This window comes from Salvia hispanica, chromosome 6 (assembly GCF_023119035.1).
Source record: "Salvia hispanica cultivar TCC Black 2014 chromosome 6, UniMelb_Shisp_WGS_1.0, whole genome shotgun sequence".
NCBI lineage: Eukaryota > Viridiplantae > Streptophyta > Magnoliopsida > Lamiales > Lamiaceae > Salvia > Salvia hispanica.
Genome location: NC_062970.1, coordinates 11,276,661 through 11,300,215, shown reverse-complemented (window position 1 = coordinate 11,300,215; position 23,555 = coordinate 11,276,661). Strand labels below are relative to the sequence as shown.

The following is a 23,555-nucleotide window of genomic DNA, read 5'->3' as shown; positions in this document are numbered from 1 at the left end:
TGTATTATATTCCTTCCGTCTTATAATAAGAGTCAGTTTTTATCATTTTGGCTCGTCCCACAATATTAGTCCACTTTCACTTTTATTATAAATAGTAAGTAGACCTCGTATTTTACTAACATATTCTATTCACATTTTATTATAAACTACTCCCTCCGTTTCGCCATAGTTGAGGCGAAACTTTTCGGCACGGAGTTTTACAAATGAATATTGGGTGTGTTAAATAAATAGATAAAAAAGTAAGAGAGAGGAAAAAGGTAGAGAGAATAATGTATAAAGTGAATTAAGTAAAGAGAATAAAGTAAGAGAGAATAAAGTAAGAAAGAGAAAAAAGTTACCATATATAGAAATGACCCAACTATGAAGAAACTTCTCGAAATGAAAAAATGACTCAATTATAGCAAAACGGAGGGAGTACTTTATAAAAATGAGACTTATATTCCACTAACTTTTTAACATGCTTCCCTTTACATTTCTTAAAACTCGTGACGAGTTAAAATGCTCACTCTAATCACTCTAATCATGGGACGTAGGGAGTATTTAGTTCTATATATTTGTAACAATGTAGCAGTTCAATTGATATGACCGTTTGAACCATAACTTAGCTAGTTCGTTAACTAATCCATTTTGTAAAATATTGTTGTATGCTTTTAAATTTTACAGTACATTATGGATAGTCACGAGCAAAGAGGCGAAGCTACTAGAAGTAGTGGCTATATATAGTGAAATTATGTTAGAACGATCATGTAATATGAATTGTGTGGAGCTGGTTCAGGCTGCAAACTAGTCGCTCCGTACATGATTAAATGATTAATTTTGTCATTTTAGGTGTCCATAACTAAATTTCCCGATCAAGTTAAGTTATTTTTTTAAATAAAAAATAAAATATTCAATCACTATTAGTTTATTGCATCACCTACTTTACTCTCTCTTTGTCTTTCCTAATTTATTCTTCTTTCTTAATTCTCAATATATATAATTTCTTAATCTCTATGCACAAAAGTTTGGACTCAACTTAGTTGAAGTAGAGGGAGAAATTTATATTTTCTTTTAGAACGTTTCAAGTAAATGAATCATTTTTATAATATCAAAATTAGCCATCTTACTTGATTCTTTTGATTTTATAAGTGAAAAATAAAATGGTCAAATTAATATTTGATGTAAAATAGTACTCCCTCCGTCCCTCATAATTTGTCACCATTTGACTCGGTACGGGTTTTAAGAAATGTAATAGAAAGTGGGTTGAAAAAGTTAGTAGCATGTGAGTCCTACTTTTATATATAAATTTTATAATAAAATGTGAGTGGGAATGAGTTAGTAGAATATGAGGTCCACTACCAAAAATGGTAAAAGTGAAAGGTGACAAATTTTTAGGGACGGACGAAAAAGGAAATATGTGACAAATTTTCAGAGACGGAGGGAGTACTATGTAACTTATAAAAGTAATAAAAATACTGCTCCCTTCATTCCCTCATAGTTGAGGCGAAACTTTTTTGGACGGAATTTAAAAAGAGATGTTGCGTGCGCTAAATAAATAGATAAAAAAAGTAAAAGAGAGAAAAAAGTTGAAAGAATAAAGTAAAAAGTGAATAAAGTAGAGAGAATAAAGTAAGAAAAAGGACAAAAATAATTTCCCGAAATGCGAAAATGACTCAACTGGAAACAAAGGGTGTAATAATTTCTAAAGAATCTGAGTAACACTATATATATATGAAACAAAAATAATTAATGTTAATATGGACTAAACACAAATGATTGTAACATATTGTAGTAAGAAATAAAAATAATTAATATTAATATGGACTAAACACAAATAATGGTTATAGATGGTAGTTATATAAATATCTATCATACTACTCTATCCGTCCTGCATTTATAGTCTCATTTTGATTAGGTAAGAGTTTAATGAAATTGTTTGATTTTATGAAGAAAAATAAAAAAAATGAGGTAGTTGAAAGTGAACGTCACTCTTGTACATTGATTTTATAATAAAACTAGTTTAACCTGTCACTCTTGTACATTGATTTTATAATAAAACTAGTTTAACCTCTGCGTGATGCGCGACACATTATTTAGTATGACTATATATAAAATATATATTATTTATTAAATAAATTTAACATAATGAGGATTATTTAGTTCAATATCGATCATTAAAGAATCCAAGTAATTCAGATTCAACAGAGAATGAGGAGTTCCATGACTGCCCTCTGTCCTACTCTAAGTAAGTGATACATATATTGTGAGACGTGAAACATATATAAAAAGAACAGAAAAAGCTTGAAATTTTATTCTCCACCCCTTGAAGTGTTACTAAATTTATCCATGTTTAGTACTCTTTCTGTCCTACTTACCACATTTTCTTTTTTGGAATATCCCACACTAAATGATACTCCCCCCGTTCCATAGTAATAGGGGCGTTTTTCCATTTCCGTCCGTTCCATAGTAATAGAGTTATTTCCCTTTCTAGTAAAAGTCAACACATTTTTCCACACCTACTTTACTCTCTCTTACTTTTTTCTATCTTCATCTCTCTACCTTTTCATTTTTCACTTTATTCTCTTTTTACTTAACTCACCTAACACAATTTTTTCTTAATCTCCGTGTCGAAAAGTTTTGTCTCCATTACTGAACGGAGGGAGTACAATTCTAAATATGAAAACATCACTCTCTCTATTTTTTCCCTTTCTTCATTCTCTTCACTAAACTCACAAAATAACACTACATAAAGTCCCATAAAAAAAAAAAATACTCCATTTATATTGGAACAGGGGGAGTAGTATGCATGCGACTTTATTCATATTCATCCATCACATATCGCTGGCCATTCGGGATAAAAGTAAATAGTACTACCAAGCAATTTCAAATATAACAGAAATTGAAATAATGCTATTAATGACAAGACAGAGATGACAAACGTTTAGTCAAGTAAACACACAAGTAGTAGGAGTAATACAAAACATTTAGGAAAATTAATCAGAAAATTAAGTATTACAAAAGCCCAAACTGTGTTGCGACATCTACTCCATCTCCATGAGCAGAAAGTTTAGAGCGGCGGGCACATGAATCCCGGTGGCGGCGTGAGGCCACACGTCGCCAGCAGCTGCAGCGCCAAAGGAAGGAAAATATTGAGGTTGAGAAGCTTAAGCCTTATTGTTGTGCACAAACAAACGGCAGCCTCCAACTCAAGGAGCCCTTGTAGCACCGGGCAGCATACGTTCTCCGCCGGGTTTCCGATTCCCACGTGGACTAACCCTCCCAGTACGTCGAGGCACAGCCCTAGTTTCAGCGCGTCTATAGGGCACGTAGCCCGCGGAGGTGGAGGGGTGTAGGGAGGATAAGAGGACGAAGGCGGGGGCTTTGTTACGGGAGGGTTTATGATGGGCGGGATGATCCCAGGCGGGTTTATGATTGGTGGAGTGATGACCGGAGGTGGCATGATTATTGGAGGCACGATGGCGGGCGGCCGAGGGGGACTAGGGTGGTGCTTGGGAGGGGAGGGTGGGAGGGGGTGGTGTTTGGGAGGGAAGGGTGGATGGGGGTGGTGGTGGCCGGGCAGAGAGGGGCGGCCGCCGTAAGGCGGGTAAGGTGGTCCGCAGTGTTGAGGGCAAGAGTGGGTTGGTGGTAATGAGATTAACATGAATAACATGCAAACATACACCATTGCAAGGGTTTTTGAACCCATGCTTGAATTAGGGTTCAAGAAGGGTAGGAAGTGAGGTTTTGAGTCTGAGACTTGGGTTTTCTTTCATCCATGTTTTATAGTTGAATTTGAGACAACCCGTGAATGTCATGCTGTACACCAATTAATGCAGCAATTTTCAAGTAAATATGTCTAGTTTTTTATATAGTATTTAATTGATGAAGCATTCGATGATTTACTAAAGTCCAACATTGATATATATATTTAGCAAAAAAAAAAAAAAAAATTGTTCCTAATCATGAAGCGTTTAATTTTAGGTCTTAATTAATATGTTTTGGTCAATATTTAGTGATCCAGTAAAAAACTAATAATCAAATCGCTTTCTAACTTAATTGATGAGTAAAATATGGATCAAAACATTTTTTTTCTAGCATCAAAAGCTAATATACTTAAAATGGGTAATACCAAATGGGTATTTTGTTTAATTGTACTCCCTCTATCTATAGGAGTTCCATTTGAGTTCGATGCGAGTTTTAAGAAATATGAAATAAAGTGGATGGAAAATGATAGTGGAATGTGTGATCTAATTTTATACTCCCTTTATCCCGGCTAAGATGACACATTGCTTAGCCGACACGAGATTTTAAGAGTTATTAGTTAAAGTGTTTAATTGGAAAGAGAAAAGGTGGGTGTAAGTATTAAAATAGAGAAATAAAGAAAGATGGATATTTTAATAGGAGTGAGAAAAAGTGGTTGAGTGTATTAATTGGAGAGAGAAAATTTCCCAAAAAGGAAACGTGTCATCTTAGTTGGGACAAACTAAAAAGGAAAACGTGTCATCTTAAGCGGGACGGATGGAGTAATAAAATGTGAGTGAATGATTTAGTGGAATATGGGATCTAGCTACCATTTATAGTAAAATGAACCGGGACTCCTAATGGTTGACAGACTGAAATGGTAAACTGGGACTCTTAATGGAAGACGGAAGAAATACAAGACTAAATTTGGGTTTTAAAATGTGGTTGATGGTTAATTTTTACGTAATCATAAAATATGGATTAAATTATACTCCCTCTGTCCCATAAAATTAGGGACATTTGGTATATCACGGTAATTAATGCACGATTGAATAAGTAAGAGAGAAGAGGAGAATGATAGTTAAAGTAGTGTTAGTAGATAGTGAAATTTATATTATTATTAGTGGCTAATGGTGAATCCTGGTAATATAGGTTATAAATAAATTGACATATATAAGTAATGAGTTTGGGAAACTTTTCATAAATTAAATATATTATTTTTATGAAACGGGCGCAAAAGGAAAATGTCCCTCAGACGGAAGACGGAAGAATTGTTTAGGATCAAAAGTTAATATACTTGAGGTTAGTGTTAATGTGTAGAATAAAAAATTATTTTGAATAAATACATTGGACATTTTTAACTTTAGTGTATATATATAATATATATTTATATATCGTGTGGACAAATGAGACCAATTTAAAATTAGAACAAGACATAGCTAACTACAAAATCTTTTTTTTTATGGGTACTAGTTTATATTATTGATGAAATGCTATTGGATTCAACATAAATATTAGTATATCAATAGTATTAACATAAAAGGAATATGGGAAAAGATGAGCATTGAAAATCTCAAGATTGTAGCGTGGCAAAGAATGATTAATTCTTGAAAGAAATGGAAGTTCGATATTGATGAAAGACAGATTGTCGAAAAGTGATATATCATAAACTGAAATGAAGATTTTGGAAGGTTGTGAAATTGGGCGATTGCGAAGTTCAATATAAGTCCGTGAAGTGTAGATACATTATGAGTTGTGTTTTCCTTCTCTCCATATTTATATTATATAGGCACTGCTTTAGTCTTTAGCGGTCCATCATTTTTTTTATATTTGGATCAATTCACAAGTCACCTTCAAAGATGCTGAGTTTTCGATCGTTGTTATTACAAGGTAGACAAATAATATTTAATAGTTGCAGTTATCGTATTGTTATCATGGTGTAACTCAACAAGTTTTGGTTAAAAAAATAAGACACCTTCACTTTTCACTCGTCTTATTAGACATACACAAATATGTGCACTTATCGTATCCTTTTCATATTGTAAGATTCTTTTGGGTAGATTGTCTTCCTTGTTCCAAATTTGAGAATGTTAATTTTGATTGATTTGGTAGGCAAGATTCTGTGATTTACATATATTGCCGATAAATCTATAACATAAATATATAATACATTCCGTGTCTTATTTCAAATGACTGCATTTTCTTATTAATTAATCTAATAAAGATGACTATTTTCAATATTTGGAATAAATTTTACCTCTTCTGTTTTTTATTAAAATATTGAACTACATTTTGTTTTTTATTTTATCAAACAACTCTATTCAAAATTTTATGTCAATTAAGAAAATGGAAAGAGAATAAGAAAAAAAAAGTTATTTATTTGTAAGAGGAGTTGATAAACTCATAGTTTAAGATGTTTTATTGAGTATTTAACATGAATTATTAAGTGAATTGTGGTATAAAGTACTATGTCCGTCCCATAATAGGAGTCACATTTGATATGGGCACGGATTTTAAGAAATGCAAAGAATAGGGGGTTGAAAAAGTTAGTAGAATATGAGATTCACTTTTTTATAGTATTGATTTTATAATAGAATGTGAATAAAGTGAGTTAGTGGAAAGTGGGACCTTACTTACCATTTATGCTAAAAATGAAATATTACTCTTATTGAGGGACATACCAAAATGACAAAATGTGACTCTTATTGTGGGAAGGAGGGAATATAAGTTTTCATCCACTTATGCACTATTCAGGTGATTTAACGAGTTTGTTGATGTTTTGGAGTTAAAACGGGAGAGAACGGGCTTAAATGAGACTAAAGGAGGCGAAACAAAGGAAATGCCCAAGTCGCACGCTAGAATGGTGAGAAAACACGCCAGAGCTTAAATAGAGAGAATACATGAGTCAGGCGTTTCATAAATTGGAAAACGTTGAATCGTGCATTTTGTCATACCCTTGAGAGATAGTGAGAACTCCCCGGTCAGGCGATGTATCCGTTGCCGCTTTTTGGTCATTTTCTCACTCCATGTATAAAGGAACATGGACTTAACACACACTCTAGGACTAAATTCTACACTTTAGAAAGGAAAATTGAGAGGCAAAGGAGCTACATCCACTCAAGAGATTGAAGGACAAAGCTTTCCACCATTCAATTCACTCATGGGGGAGTATTTAATATTCCCTCCGTTCTATAGTAGTGAAAACATTTTTTTTCGGCATGGGGGTTAAGAAAAAAAATATGTTAAGTGAGTTAAGTAAAAGAAGAATAAAGTAGAAAATGAAAAAGGTAGAGAGATGAAGAGAGAATAGAGTAAGAGAAAGTAAAGTAAGTGAGAATAAATGTGTTGACTTTTACTAAAAAGGGAAATGACTCCACTACTATGTAATGCACCGAATTTGGTAAAATGACTGCACTACTATGGAACTTAGTTATTCATGTATTTGTCTTGATTTCTTCTATGTATTTGTCTTGATCGTTAGTAGCTAGATAGGTTTTGGGTTTTGGTGAAGATTGCAATTGATTGTATGGATAAATCTTGTGATTTTGTGTTTAGCAATCTCTTTTCATGACTTTGTTTATTGTGCTTTTATAATTCAAATTCTTAGCTACCATTTGGATTTCCTTGCCTAGTTGTTGTAATCGAGAGATGCTTGATTGGGTGTTTTAGTTAATCAACACTCCGTGTCATTTTGCATTCGAGTAAAGCATGTGCATGAAAGATGGTTAGAGTCATAGGAGTTAGGGAGTTAATTTGGAAGTATTGGAAGGAGACTCGATATTAGAGATTAATCAACGAGCTAGGTGCATAGCTGAGTATAACGACTTTCCTAGGCATACATTGAGTTTCATATAGGTAAACACTTCCATTGAGTGAGTTCTCATTAGTCCATTATAGTTGGATCCAAAACTCTACCCTCCCCAACTTGTTTTCAAACCGCTTGTTTGTTTCTTGTGTTGCTTCTTTTCATTAGGTTGTTCACTTAAAGCAAAACGGGCAAAAGAGGAAATATTTGGATATTAATTTTACTAACTCTAATTCAGGTAATGCCTACTCTCATATCTTACGGTGACTTTGGATTTACTGAAACAATTAATGATGTATTTCAAACATCATTTTGGATAATGTGTATTGTTGATGACTCTCAAGCATCGTATGTTATAACTCCAAATAGATTTTATGATCTAACACATCCTCACTAATTAGTCTCAAATATTCCAACATTATTATCTTATTCGCTTTGCCTAGTGCATTACTTCTCTTTTGATTCCATAGCACACCACGAAATCATTCAATAATTAATTTATAAGTTTACAAGGTACCCTAAACCTAATTACTCCCTCCGTAATTTATAAGTTTACAAGGTACCCTAAACCTAATTACTCCCTCCATTCCAAGATAGTTGAATTGTATCTTTTTTTTGTCCCAAAATAATTGAGTCATTTCTTTTTTTTTTTAGTAAAAACTTTATTCTATGTCTTACTTTACTCTCTTTTCATCTATCTTACTTTATTCCTCTCTTACTTTACTCTCGCTTTCTCTATTTCATCTCTTACGTTACTCTCTCTACTTTAACTTTTAACAAATAAATTTCTTAAATCATGTGCACAAAAGAAAAGCCCCAACTACCTTAAGACGGAGGGAGTAATATAAATCAATAGGTTTCACTATCTAGACAATCACAAATGTTTGACTTAGGTTCTCTATTATCACTAATCAAAGAATTCAAATGTTAAATAAATAAAATATAGAAATGGGTAGATTAAATTTATGAGATGGGAGGTAGAATCATACGGGTTTAATTTGATACAACTATCTTATGGCCAACTACCTATACTTCTACGCTTACAACAGTCTCAACAGTTGATAAGATAAACACTAGATAAGGAATTTCTGTTGAATCACATGAATTGTAGATTGCTTAACATAAACCATAGTCTCCTTAAAGTTATAGATTACACGAGCTCAAAAGAACCATTCCATCCAAGTAAATATTGGATTATTTTTATCAATTCATATTATATCTCAAAGAATCTCCTCCTGCCAAAAATATGATATATCGAAGCATATGTAGCACACCACATTTCACAGCAAGGACAGTTTAGACTACACAAAGAGAAGGCAAAAATATGACCTAGGTTACCGTGTTATTAGAGCATATGATATGCTTATGCTGCACAACACATTTTTACAGCAGCGACACAGAGAGAAGCTCCACCTGAAAGCAGCCATATTAATCGACACCAAGACCATTGAAACAGTTGGCGAGAGTGCGTCATCACTGTCTTGATTTTGGGATTGTAAAGAAAAGAAAGAGCAAAAGACGCTATTCGTAGTATTTCTTCATTGTCAATCACCTGATATCACGACGCAAGACACCAATACTCCAAACTAGAGATTACTTGTTTTATACAACATTTGACCTGTGCCTGCAATTTGGTATACTCACCACACACTTTTGCAAAGGATTTATCCAATATTACCTCACTTATCTAGTAAGATAATATACAACGAGAAAAACAGCCACAAAAGATGCCACTAGTGTAAACATCCTTCTACTTGATTTGTCCTCAAACACCTGAGGCAAAGTAAGAATTTAGAATAGCAAGTCAGAGTCAAGTAAGAATTTCGATTTGGGACTCAGAGTCCAGGAATACATGGGGAAATGATTGATATGGTAATAGAGATGAAGAATTACCATCTTGAATTTGTCCATGGTTCCAGATAAAACTCCTCTTGAGGTGTCCATGTCATTACCCTAGATCCAAAAAATAGGAAATCAGAAGGAATAGAACAGTTGCGCTGTCAAAGAACATTCAGAATGTCAAATTAACTACTCCCTTCATCCCATATATACTGGACCTAACTTTTTCTTTTTGGACCAATCAAATAATCAATAGATATTGGCTTATTTAGAACACCATTGTATTCACACCTTTATTATTCACACAACTTTTGAATAATAACTTTATTACGTACACACCTTTACACCATAAGTCGAATCTCCTAAATACCCATGCCTAAGAGAAATAGGCTCATAAACGTAATTACATGTGCCCAACAGGAATATGGAACAAAGAGAGTATATACAAACCATTCTGTCCAGCATGCGGTTATGGGAATCAACCTCCTCATGTATATCACCAGACAACTGTTCACACAAGCATCATATTATTGCATCATTGATGAAGCAATCTAATGCTCAGCAAAAACTGAATAATACAATTTTTTTAATATTTGTACATGATAGTTGATTAATTAATCATCAAGATAATCTCATGATTTGTATCAAATGAAACATCGATATGCACCATCAATGGCTTACACAAACCAGCATCTACGTGCTATTTTTGGATTGTCTCAAACAACTCTTTTAATTGGGGAAGTGATGATGTAGGTGATATAAAGGAGATAAAAAGGCAAGACCTAGAGATAATCTTGAAAAGTGACAACAAGGATCTGAGATTCTGAGTTCCCCATAGTTCAACTCGAAAAGTGGCAACCGGGGGAAACAAACTTCCCGCCAAACTATCCCTAAAACGAAGAACCGACTTACCAACATTTGATGGAAGCGATGTGCTTTCATCGATTTCCGATGCTGATAAGTACTTCCTCCGTCCCACTCAAGATGGCCACATTCTTGAGTGGCACGGGATTTTAGGAAGTGTTGTTAGGTGAAATAAAGTAGAGTAGAAAAAGATAGTTAAATATTTTTATAAGGAAAGAGGAGAGAGGAGGTTATTTCCAAAATTGGAAAGTGGTCATCTTGATTGGGACAAACAAAAAAGGAATGGTGGCCATCTTGAATGGGACGGAGGGAGCAATTGTTTTGTCCACAACATGCCCATGGATCGACGTGTGCAATTGCTCTTATTGCCCTGTCCAATCAAGCCATGGCATTGATCCAGATTCGCGTTAATCGATTACCCTTGTCCTTACTTTTAAGTATACATTGAAATTTGGCTCAGTGAATTGATGTCCTTCGAAACCCTACAAGTTCTGATATAATAATAAGTGGAGGTAGAGGAGGATTTCCAAGACACCCCTGTGCACAGTGTAGAAGACAATGCCGAGCAAATGGCCTTGCGACAACTATTATTATACAAGCTGTTTAGATGGACTCCAAACCATGACAAATTGTCGATGATCGGGTACACTAGTGAGAAGAAGCAGGTTAAGGTCATTGTGGATGGTAGCTCTAGCCAATGTTTTACTACAGATGCGGCAGTTAGCATGCTTAAGCTTGAGGTGGTGTCAATGGCTACATCTGATTGAATTTGTTTGGATATTCTACTGCAGTTGGGATCCAACAACTTTAACATTACTTGATGCGTATTTTCCCCTTGAATAATATAAATGTTATTCTAGGAGTCTCTTGGCTAGCCAATTAGGTGAAGTAAAGGCAGATTGGTGCAAATTGTTTGACAAAGTTCATGTGGAAGGGGAAAAAGGTGTAACAGAGTGGGGATCCCTCATTGACAAGACGAGAGTGCTTAACTAGAGACCTCTATGTGTTATGTGTTAGATGAAGTTGAAGAATGTAGAGCAAGAGAATGCCACACTTGACAATCCAATCGGGTGTTTCAAGCCTACGGCCAACTCGAGCGCCCCTATGGCCCTGGGGCGCGCTTTTGACAACACTAGATAATAAGCGTCCATTGACGGTTCACATGTACAAATGGTTGTTATATTACTATCAAGCTGGAGGAGGCATTCAATATGAAAGCCGTGGGCATGGGGGTGGAGACCGTGAATCAGAGCATTCACTACCCACGCCTACCACAACATCATCATTCCCCGCATTTTTTTTTGCGTCAGGCCACAACTTCCCGCCACATCATCATTCCCTTCATTTTCTGCGTGAGGCCACAACTCCCATAGTGGGGCGCCTCCCGCCATGCCCTCCCCACGCCTCATTTGGGGGAGAGTGTTTACATGCTATTTGCACTTCAATAATTATTCCTTTTTCTCCAAACATCATGCTTGAGTCTTCTCCTTGCTTCATTTCTCTACGAGACAATTACTAAACTAGAAAACTTGATTGTTATATTGTTATGAAATCTCCTGGAGAATTTGGTAGAAAAGGTGACATGATTCAATAAGAAATAGGCTCTTAAGCTACTGGATTAATAACTTCATCTGGTAGTCATTAGACTCCTCCATTTCCTCAAATAGCAGCAGTTAAACAAGATCAAGAATAGAAAGACATAAAGCAGATGAATGCTGGCAATTGTATTATTAAGGAAATGAGTGATTCAATTGAAGCAACAGTATGCTCTGGAAGTATAAACTCACCCTTTTCAGCATAATAACTCGATCTTGTAGCCCTTCCATGGCTTGATCATTCTCTTGCTCATCAATCTCATGAGAGGAGTAAGATGATGATGCCCTTATACCTCCTTCTTCAATTCCATCAAAAAGAGCAGCTCTAGCATTCCGATCCCTGAACCCGACGGTGTTCAAAAGCGCAGGACTGTTAATATTCAGATAGGTTTAAAAGATAAAAGTTTCTTATAATAATTTTATCGCTCCGGTGTATGTTGTCAGCATATAGATATATGTTGTCAACAATAAATAGAGTTAAAACATATATTCATAAAATTATTTCATCCAATAATCAGCCTTCATTACATATGTGATAAGATACAAACAATTTAAAAAATAGTACGTATTTTACCCGAAAATTCTGTCTGGTATAAAGCTAATGAATGTTTTTATAATAAAATATGGATAATTATGTCAATATGATATGTTCCGTGACTACAGTTCAAACATATGATCTCAAACAAAGCTTCTACTCGGCATTCTCCTCTTACTGAAGATGATAGAAATTGAACTGCTATATTTTAAGTGAGTGAGAAAGTTACCAAAAACTTGTGTTAGACTGCTTACAAGGGATTTTCCTAATGTAGAATCTCTAAGAAACTCTTCCTAAGAGCATCCCCATCCGTGCTCTTAGCTAAGAGCACGGAAGTGGGCCCGGACCTACTTTTACTGCTTGTCCTTAGCTAAGAGCACAACACCCACATCCGTGCTCTTAGCTAAGGACAAGCTCAAGGGTCCCACCATTCTATTATTCAATTTATATAAAAACATTTTCACAATATTAAAATGCATTAAAAATATCCGGAGTACTATTACAAATTATAAAATAATTAAAAATTACATAATTCAAATCCTAAAAATTAAAAAATACATAACTAAAATCCTAAAAATTAAAAATTACGTAATTAAAATCCATAAAATTAAAAAGTATGAAAAAGTATGAATGAGAGATAATTTGATGTTAAAAATGGATGATTAATGTGTGTATTTATAGATGATTTTGGGATTAAAAAAAATTCACAAAAATAAAAAAAAAACGTCTATAAACGGCTCTATTTTTTTGGGAATCCAAAAATATTTTTTTTTATTTTTTGGTATTATTTTGAATTATTTATGAATTTTTTAAAAAATAAAAAATAAAAATCGAATTTGCCAACGTTAATGCCGTTGGCCAATAAGAAGACGCCACGTATGGCTGCTCAGCGGCACGGACGTGCTCTTAGCTAAGAGCAGCGCCGTGCCGCTGGCACGGACGGACGAGCTCCATCGGCGGACGGACGAGCTCTGTCCAGCGGCACGGACGGACGGACGCACGGACGAGCACCGCTGCGGATGCTCTAATGTTCACAAACATAAGATGTAGTAGAATAGTATGACCACAATTTGATCAAAACATACATGTTTGCAGAATCTATAAGAAACTATTCCTAATATTTTTGTTCCAATTGCTACTCACGAATGTATGATCACAAATTGATCAAAACAAATGAATACATATTAACTTCCGACTGCACTCTGCAATTTCATAACACTAATTATTCAATCAATCATGCCAAACACAAATCCGGAATCATTAAATGCCAGCACACATTGATAAATTCAAAGAAACAATAATAATTGAAACAAAAACCTTCTAGGATTCATTCTTGAGGAGATGCGACTGTACAGAGATCGCCAACACCAGCAGAGATCACGCCGCGGATATAAACGTATTCCTACGAATCAATTCAGATAAAATTAAAAAAAAAAAAAAAAAAAAAAAAAAAAAAAAAAAAAAAGTAAATCAATTCACATCAATTAACAAAAAGGTTGTTCAGCAGCGCCAAATAATAAAAATGCTAAACCGCTAAATTATCGTTTAGAATCTGAAGGCGTCAGAAACGGGAATAAAAATTTCCGATTGAAAAATTAAAGATCTGAAAGAAAAACAATGACAAGATCACTGGACTACGTTGGAAAGAGAATCAATGACAAGAGCTAATACTCACAAATAAAAATCGAGATTATTCAATAAGGGCGATAGCAGGATGATTGTGTGGCTGGATTTGGAGGCGATAAGTGGAGGCTTCGCCGGACGTTGGAGCAGCCGAGAGGTAGAGAAAGGGGTAAGTGTTTGGACTTTGGAGTGAAGGAAAGAGACAGACACGTGTGAGATGAAGAGAGTATGTGTTTGGAGTGACTTTATTTTAAATTGAGAAAAGAGTAAAAGCCCAAAATTGATACCGAAGTCAATTTTATGTTTTTGTTCCTAAATATTATCTTTTGGATTTTTTGGTCCTGTATATATGAAAATTTGATCAGTTTGGTTCTCCGTCAACATTTCCGTTAAAAACTAACGGTCAACAGGTTTAATCCCGATTTTGACCAAATTAAACTTTTAATTCTGATTTTTTACTTCCTAATTAATTCCTTAATTATTTTTATAAATATTCTCCTAATTATATGATGTATACCAAAATATACTCTCTTCACAAATTCTCCAAGAGAAACTCAAATCGGCAACCCAAACTTTGTCGTCTTCCTCCTCACGACTCCACGCCGCCGGTATCACGCCGTCGCTGCTGTCCCAGCACGCCGGATCAGCCCTCGCCAGCCACCGCCGCTCCTGTCTCCTCGCGTGGCGGTGGAGAAGGAGTCAGACGATCCGTATCTGGATTTCCGGCAGTCGATGCTGCAGATGATTTTGGAGAAGGAGATTTACTACAAAGATGAGCTCAAGCACCTCCTCAACTGCTTCCTGCAGCTCAATTCCCCTTATTATCGTATCGTCCGCGCCTTCACCGACATCTGGAACGGCCTCTATTCCCTTTCCTCTTCACCCACACCTCGCCATCACTAATAGTCTTACTTATGCACAAACACATTCGGTTTTCACAGACTTTTTGACATCACTTTCATTACTTTTGTTATGCTCATCAAGGTGAATTGGGGATTAATTGGAAGAAGAGATATAAATAAAAATATCGGCAGTAAAAAATTTGAAGGGGAATATTTATAAAAATAATTGGGGAATTAATTAGGAAGTAAAAAATCAGAATTAAAAGTTTAATTTGGTCAAAATCGGGATTAAACCTGTTGACCGTTAGTTTTTAACGGAAATGTTGACGGAGGACCAAAATGATCAAATTTTCATGTGTGCAGGACCAAAAAATCCAAAAGATAATGTTTAGGATAAAAAACGTAAAATGGACATATGTTGAGGACCAATTTTGGCCTTTACTCTTGAGAACATCAAAAAAGAGTAGTCCATTTTTTCTAAAATTATGGTCATTTTACAAATACAGTATAGTCAGGGGGTGTTCGGTTTGCAAGATTATATCCAGATTAAATTTGTAGTGTGCTTGATTCATGAGATTCAACCCTACAACTCAATCATAGATGAATAATCATGGGATAATTAGTCATAACTAATCCCCTATGACTAAAATAATCTCACAACTCAATCCTAGATTGTATCTTGGTATTATTTTATCTTGCAAATCGAACACCATCTCAGTGTATAACATACACTCTCTGCTTCATTCCATAATAATAATAATAATAATAATAATGGAGACATTTCTTTACAATATGAAGATTAATAAAAAAATGTATAATGTATTAAATAAAAAAGATAGTAATAAAATAAGAGAGATAAAAAATAGAGAAAATAAAGTAAAAGGAAGAAATGTATTACTTTTTATTTAAAAAAAAGAAATGACTCTACTACCAAAGAACGTCTAAAATAAAAAATTGACTCTACTACTATACAACAGAGAAACTACTTTTTTTATATTAGAATTTCATTGAAATGAAAATGATTCTGGAAATTCCTTTTTGGATGACTCTTTTATAAAACTAATAGTCAATTCTAATTAACTAATTTTTGACCTATTTAGGATACTAATCCATATTTAATCAAAGACTTAAAGTTATTTTTGATCTTTAACATATTATTTTATCTATCTCATAATAATTGTCACACTTTCCTTTTTAATTTGTCTCATAAAAAATGTCACATTTTCTTTTTAGAAAAAATTCTCTCTCACATTAACGTCGCAATCAACAGACGTAACAATTAATGTCGCAATCAATAGACGATACTTGAAGAATTATTTAATTATAAAAAGTTGAAGAATAAACTTTTCTTGTATGGATACTCGTAAAAGTTAATGTCGCAACCAATAGACGATACTTGAAGAATTATTTAGTTATAATAAGTTGAAAAATAAACTTTTCTTTCATGTCACAAAGTTAAGTGATATTCCCTCCGTCCCGTTTTAGGAGTCCCGGTTGATCAATTTCGGGTCTCCCGCTTTAGGAGCCCCGGTTGGGATAAACTAATAAAAATGCCTACAAAGTAAGTAAAAGAGTGTTAAGAGTAGGTCCCAACATCCACTACAACATTTACTATTACACACTCAATTAAAAGTGAGTTTCAACATCCACTACAACATTTATTTATTACACACTCAAACACTCTCTTAAAACATGTGTCCGACTCAACCGGGACTCCTAAAGCGGGACGGAGGGAGTAATATTGAAGGTCAAACTATATTTAGAAAATTCGTCAAAATTATATAGTAAAGATATTTATAAAAAATATGAGTATGTGATAAGTTTAGTAAAAATATACACCCTTCAAGGTTTTTGTCCGAAAAAACTTGGAAATAGTAAAAAGTACTACTTCGATTGGTATTAACTCATAGTTGACGGACCTCAAATGATATTTTCAAAGTTCACGGACCTAAAATGATAGTTTGACAAAGTTCATAGACCAAAAAAAATGTTTCCTCAAATTCTAAACGAATGGGATTTCCTATTAATTTCTTGGTCCTCCTTCGTCGTTGGTGGGGTCGCGGTCGACCCCCTCCGCCCTTCCTAGCTCCGCCCCTGCTCCCAAGGATGGAGCTAGGATTTCAATTCAATGGGGGCAAAAAAATATATAAGAAGAAATTTTAAAAGTTTGAGGTGGGACATTTATAAAGGAATTCAAAATTTTTAAATAATTATACTCCCTTCATCCCAACTAAGTTGAGTCAAAACTTTTGGGCACGAAGATTATGAAATTGTGTTGAAAAGTAAAAGAGAAGGATAAAGTAGGAAAGATATTAGAAAGTAAAATAGGTGATAGAATAAAATAAGAGTGATTTGATGATTTGTTTTTAGTCAAAAAAGGAAATGACTCAACTTAGTTGAGACATCCCAAAAAGGAATACGATTAAACTTAGTTGGGACCGATGGAATATAACAAAATAGTACTACATGAAATATATTGAGGAGGAGCAAATGCCCCTTGTCCTCCTCCCCTACTAGATCCGCCTATGTCTGCTTCCTTCATTTCCCATTAAGAATAATTTTTTTCTTGCACAGATTTTAAGAGATAGTACTGAGAAAAGTGAGTTAAAAAGGTGAGTATAATATGAGTTTCACTTGTTTATATTAATTTTAAATGAAATATAATGAAATGAGTGAGTCAAATATGAGACATATTACCATTTCAAGTAAAAATGAACAAGGACTTATGTTTGCTAACGAGTCAAAATGGAGAAATGAGACTCTTAATCGCGAACGGAATGAATAATATTTTAAATTTTATTGTTCGTTTCTTGTGAAACTCTAACATAGGTCTTCGTCATCGACAAGATCTTCCAAGCATATCAAGTCAATGTTTGAAGTTGAACTTAGTCTTATATTGTACTCCTTGTATTGATTTGGTTCCAAAAGAGCATTATTAACGCCGCGGGCCGGACTGCACATGGGTCTCGGCCCGCAACCTGCATCGTTGGAGGGGAGGGAGTTGCTGCTCAGGCCGCGCCTAAGGATGGGGGAGAGTCTTGTGGCCGCGCCCAGTTGCGTCTCGACCCGGCGTTGGAGGCTCCCGGGACGCGCTTGGTTGCGGCCCGGCCTAGGGTTATGGGGTTCGGGCCGGACCCAAACCCCTCAATTCTTTTTTAATTTCGAATTTTTGCCTATTAATATACCATTTGTTCAATATTTTTCCACCAATTTCTCACTTTAGCACTTGTAAGTTTTATTTTCTAGGATTTGTAATTTTTAATTTCTAGAGTTTGTAATTTTTATTTTGTAGGATTTAGTAATTTTTTATTTCTAGGTTTGTAATCTTTTATTTTCGACTGAACAATGAATTTTTCGTATTTTAATTGTTCAACACTTTCTATTTTGAATAACTTGTAATTGTTAATAATGCAATTTAATAGTTGGGGTCTGAATGGGGCCTGCAGGGTTATAGTAATTGTGGTCTGGTCTAGAAAATTAAGGGAATGATAACGTGGAGGGAACTTGAGACCTGGATCCGAGCCAGGGTTAAGGATACTCTAAACCAACAGTAGAATCTCTGACGGAGTTTGTTCATGTATTGTATGTTCTTTTGTAAATAATTATCCGTCTACTAGAGTCGCGATACCGACTTACAAGACAGTCATCCATCATATGTAGCAATTGGTGGATTCAGAATGTGGAAATAATAAAATGAATAAGCTGATGAAAATGGAATCCTCTGAAAGCGGTTTGGATTCTGATGGCAGCCCATTCTTGGCGCACGGCGCGGAAGTCTTTCGGCGGCGCTCTGACCACGGCGGCGACAGCGGCGGTGAATGATGAGGACTCGGAGGAGTAATCCGGACCAGCATTCATTCCATCGGGCCTTTTCACACCTTTTCAGATCTTCCATTTTTTGCTTTTTCCACTAATCTTTTCCCGTTTTTTTCAAGATTGCAAAAGATTTCATCTTTTTTAGATAAATTAAAGAACTGCAACACTCACACAATTAGATAGATAAACAAGTTACAAATCTAAACAAAATGAAAAATGGGACCATAAATTGAGCAGGGAATGCATATAGAAACGTGAAAAGATCGAATTTTTAATATTATAAACTGAAATTTGGAGCTTACATTGTCATCTTTATCTTGTTTCTTAATATCCATATCAAAGCTTTGACCCATTTTCCAGAAGCCCCCATTTCTTGCTCCTGGTCGCGAAGAGAAGGAAGAAGAAGATCACGATGTGAAAAATAAGAATCCTAATTGTAATTTCGAATTATATTTAGAAGAATATTTTCAATAATAGTTAGGATTTTTAATTAAGGAATAAAAAAAACATAATTAAAACTTAAATTTGGTCAAAATCGGAATTAAATCCGTTGACTGTTAGTTTTTAACGGAAATGTTGACGGAGGGCCAAAATGATCAAATTTTCATATGTTTAGGACCACAAAATTCAAAAGATAATGTTTAGGAGTTAGGACCAAATACGTAAAATAACCATATGTTCAGGAATCAGGACCATTGACTTTTACTCTTAAACATATTACAATTTAAACAAGTCATGTTTGAATTCATTAATGAGTTTATGTAAAAGACATAATAAGTGAGAGAAACATACACCTTAATTTAAACAGAAATACAAAATTATTGTAAATTTTATACATAAATTGTGTAAATAATTAAGCTTCTTAAAATAAATAAAACATAAAATAACAATAAAATTGATTATAATTAAAAATATAAAAGTAATATAGATAAAGTTATAAATATTTGGATATATCTTCTAGATAATAAGAAGAAATTGATAAAATGAATAATGGATTAAAAAGTAAACATATGTTCTCATTTGGAGTTTGAACCATAGTCATCTCAGTTGAAAGACTAAAAAGTTGAACCACGGGAATATAAAATTTTGACTAAAGTCCAATTTTGGTCCCTTATATTTGTTCTAATTTTTTTTTTTAATCTCATACATTAAATTTATGAACTTTTGTCCCAAACATATTGTTTTAGTTCAAAATAACCATTTTCTGTTAAAATTAACAATCAAAATGTTTGATCAATTTAATAACTTAATTATAATCTAGGACTAAAGTCCAATTTTGGTCTCGTACATTTTTCATCAAATTCTTTTCGGATCCCATACATTAAGTTTGTGACCTTGTTTGGGAAAAAAATGTACCAAAACAATATGTTAGGGGCCAAAAGGTCACAAACTTAATGTATGTGACCAAAAAGAATTATAGGGCAAATATAAGGGACCAAAATTGGACTTTAGTCTAAAATTTTACTTTTTCCTTTTTTTTGAAAACGACACAGGTTTTAATGCAAAATTAGTAAAGTAAAAGAGAGAAAGTTTAAAAATGGATATAAGAGAGAGGAAGAGAAAAAGTAGTGGAATTATTATTAGTAGATTGTGGAGTCCATTTCCTAAAATGGAGAGTTTCTATTTTTAAGAAACAGATTAAAAAGGAAAGAATTTATATTTTCAGGGAAAGAATTTATATTTTCAGGGAAACAGAAGGAGTATATAAGATGAATTGAAAACAAATATTCTCTCTGTCTCAAGGTAAATTAGTCATCTCCTTTTTGCACGTGTTATAGAAAAATAATTTAAGTAGTTAGAGTTGAGAGAGAGGGTAGTAAGAGACAATAAAGTTGAGTAAGAGCATTGGGGGTCGATCGCAAGGGCCGAGCGATCGTTCCCCCCATCGGCTCTCATTGTGGAGAGGGAGCTGATGGTCACTCCCTTCCGCCTCCACCCCAAGGCCGATAGATCGGCCAACCGATCTTCCCTTTTTTTCTAAAAAAATTTAATTCATCTTTTATCCACTATATATACCTCATTCTCCATCAATTCATTCCTCTCCAATCTCAATCTCAATTTTACTTCTCTCTTGTTTTTTTTATAATGTAGGATGCTTTATTTTATTTTTTTAATTTTATTGAAATTTGCTTCTCGTTGTATTCTTTTTTACAATATTGTAATACAACGAAAAATTAATTTATAATGTATATTTTAATTTAAAATATTTAGACATTGATATTAAAAATAAAATAAAATAGTGATGATGTGAAAATGAGATGGACTCTAGGATAGACTCATTGCACAGTGATAGGCTCTGAGATGGCCCTGCTGACGTAGCAGAAGAAAATTGAGATAAGCCCTGAGATGGCTCTGAAGATAGGAGGCCATAATTGCTAATGCCCTAAAGTACTACTTTATTCTCTCTAACATTACTCTATCTCCACTTAAACTATTCGATAATTATTTTTCTAAAACACGTACAAAAATGAAACTCAACTACCTTGGGACGGAGGGAGTATATATCTACACACGAGGGACGGATATCCTATTTTCGGCTCTACTGTTGGGGATATTCATCTCTCTTACTTTACCACCTGTGCATTAAAACTCGTGCATTTTCAAACGATTTATTTTAGAAAACGGAGGTAGTATATTATTCTTAAACACTATTAATACATATTTGCAAAAAAATAATTATTTTCTAATAGTAGATAAATTTCATTCCCCGATAATTTATATATTTATTCACTAATTAAATTTAAATATAAGAATATATATATATATTATACGTAACATATTAATGGATAATTTTACTTTTTACTTTCTCTGTCCGTGAATAAGAGTCCCGTTATTTCATTTTAGTCCGTCCGCGAATAGGAGTCCTGATTCACTTTTACCATAAATGGTTATAGGATCTCACTTTCCACTAACTCATTCCACTCACATTTCATTTAAAACTTTCCACTAACTTTTTTCCACTCACTTTTCTTAACATTTCTTAAAATCCGTGCCGCCAAGAAATGAGACTCCTAACGGCAGATGGAGGGAGTATAAGGTAAATCGTTTAACAAACTTGATACCAATAAGCCGAGTTAAGTTGAAAGATCAACATTGATAATACTCCCTCCGTCCCAACTTAATTGTCACTCTTTTCTATTTTGGTCTGTCGCAATTTAATTGTCACGCTTCATTTTTATCATAAATGGTATATAGGTCTCATATTCCACTAACTCACTCTACTCACATTTTATTATAAAACTAATATAATAAAAATGGATCACACATTCCATTAACTTTTTTAACCAACTTTTCTTTATGGAGTATTTCTTAATATATGTGGCCAGAAGTAAATTTTAGTAAACAAACTTTTATTAAATAGAAATTAAAATAACTCACAATCAATTCAACTCATTCACATTTTAAGTCATCTATATATGGGTCCCTGACTCCAAATGGTAGAGCAATTTTGGTTCCATGTGAATTCACCTCATAAAAGAGCAACATATAGCTAGAGTATATTATACAAATGCATTGTTTTATTCAAGTTGGCGACTACCATTTCATTTTAACGATCTATTCGGTGGTTTAGATTCGAGGGAGAATTGTGGGGGCAAACAATATCCCACATTGGAGAATGAACAAGAGTTGCAAGCATATATATGGAATACCCCAACTCCATTAGTATGAGGCATTTTGGGAAGTACCTCAAGAACAAAATCGCGAGGGCTTTGCCCAAAGCAGACAATATCATACTAATACGGAGGGACAATATCATACTAATGCGGGGTTCGGATGTGCACCACCAATCCCAACAATAGTAATGGGTTAAAATTTAAATGTGGATATACGACATAAAGTTCATCAATTCACAACAAATAAGGTTTGTAATAAAAATATAGTAATACAGTCTATTTAGGGATGTCAGTTTAATCCATACTCGATTTTCTAAAACTAAAATACAATATACTCCCTTCATCTGCCATTACTTATTACTAGTTTACTTTTCTACTTTGGGTTCGGCACGGGTTTTATTATAAAATTAGTAAAGCAAGAGAGAGGTAGATAGAAAAGGTAATTAAAGTATAGTTAGTGGAGAATGGGTTTCTACCTCATTAGAGAGAAAAAACTTTCCAAAATTAGAAAGTGCATATTCTTATGTGACGGACTAAAAAAGAAAGAACCAATATTCTTGTGGGACGGATGAAGTATTATTTTTGTAATGGACCTTGATGTGTGATTCAAATCCATCTTGTATCTCGTCAAACTTGTGGTACTACGCATATTGGGACTCAAATTTAAACAATATTTCCATTTTAGGGCATGAACGAGGCATGGAATGAAGTTGGAATAAAGTCGGGAGTCAAGGATGAAGTTTGGAAGCATTTTTATACTTGACTCGACCAGAGTGGACTTGTGTCTATACTTGACTCGACCAGAGCTAGCCTAGGAGATCAAAAACTGCCAAGACAGAATGTTTGACTCGACCGAGTGGACTTGTGCCTATACTCGACTCGACCAGAGTGAGTCTAAGAGACCAAAAACTTCCAAGACGGAAAGTTCCACTCGACCGAGTGGAATTATGTCCAGAATCACTCGACTCGAGTGGAGTTACGCGCAACCGTAAATTGATTTACATGTCACTGCAATAATCGTTGAATTTTTACTATGCATTTGTAGGAATATTCAATTGATTTTGTAGATGAATTCATGTACGTTGGAAATTAGAAGTTGGATTAGAGCATACTATGCGTCTATAACAGTGATAATCCGGTGAGTATGAATCTGATCTTAGTGTTCAGCAAGGTTAAATTCAAATACCTACGAACATATTCAGTGTGAGTAGAACGAACGAGATTATTTCTACTTTCATTAGATTGATCTTTAATCCATAGATTTATTGGTCCTTGATTTACATCTGGAGCATATTAGGAGCA

The 23,555-nt window shown here is 34.2% G+C and overlaps 2 protein-coding genes across 3 annotated transcripts; both read right to left on the bottom strand.

The window, feature by feature from the left end:
• Positions 1–2,869: 2,869 nt before the first annotated feature.
• Positions 2,870–3,748, bottom strand: LOC125196287 (36.4 kDa proline-rich protein-like). The gene has a single exon (XM_048094740.1). The coding sequence runs from the start codon at positions 3,683–3,685 to the stop codon at positions 3,047–3,049; it is 639 nt and encodes a 212-aa protein (XP_047950697.1). The 5' UTR covers positions 3,686–3,748; the 3' UTR covers positions 2,870–3,046.
• A 5,277-nt stretch (positions 3,749–9,025) lies between these two features.
• On the bottom strand, positions 9,026–14,195 carry LOC125197555 (bet1-like SNARE 1-1). 2 transcript variants are annotated; one of them, XM_048096320.1, is made up of 6 exons: positions 14,034–14,195; positions 13,676–13,760; positions 12,016–12,193; positions 9,815–9,871; positions 9,419–9,478; positions 9,026–9,298 (listed from the first exon to the last, which is right to left on the bottom strand). In XM_048096320.1, the coding sequence occupies exons 2-6, from the start codon at positions 13,687–13,689 to the stop codon at positions 9,209–9,211; spliced, it is 399 nt and encodes a 132-aa protein (XP_047952277.1). In that variant the 5' UTR covers positions 13,690–13,760; positions 14,034–14,195; the 3' UTR covers positions 9,026–9,208. The 2 variants fall into 2 exon arrangements, with proteins under 2 accessions (XP_047952277.1, XP_047952278.1); XM_048096321.1 differs by having other exon boundaries at positions 12,016–12,163; positions 14,034–14,192.
• Between the last annotated feature and the right edge of the window lie 9,360 nt (positions 14,196–23,555).

What these genes read in the sequence shown, in the direction of transcription:
- LOC125197555 (XM_048096320.1), bottom strand. An exon ending in GAGTTATTATGCTGAAAAGG is followed by an intron (nt 9,872 to 12,015) that starts GTGAGTTTATAC and finishes TTGTGTGAACAG; the next exon opens with TTGTCTGGTGATATACATGA. An exon ending in CCATGGACAAATTCAAGATG is followed by an intron (nt 9,299 to 9,418) that starts GTAATTCTTCAT and finishes ACTTTGCCTCAG; the next exon opens with GTGTTTGAGGACAAATCAAG.
- LOC125196287 (XM_048094740.1), bottom strand. Translation starts at nt 3,685, where the DNA reads ATGGGTTCAAAAACCCTTGCAATGGTGTATGTTTGCATGTTATTCATG.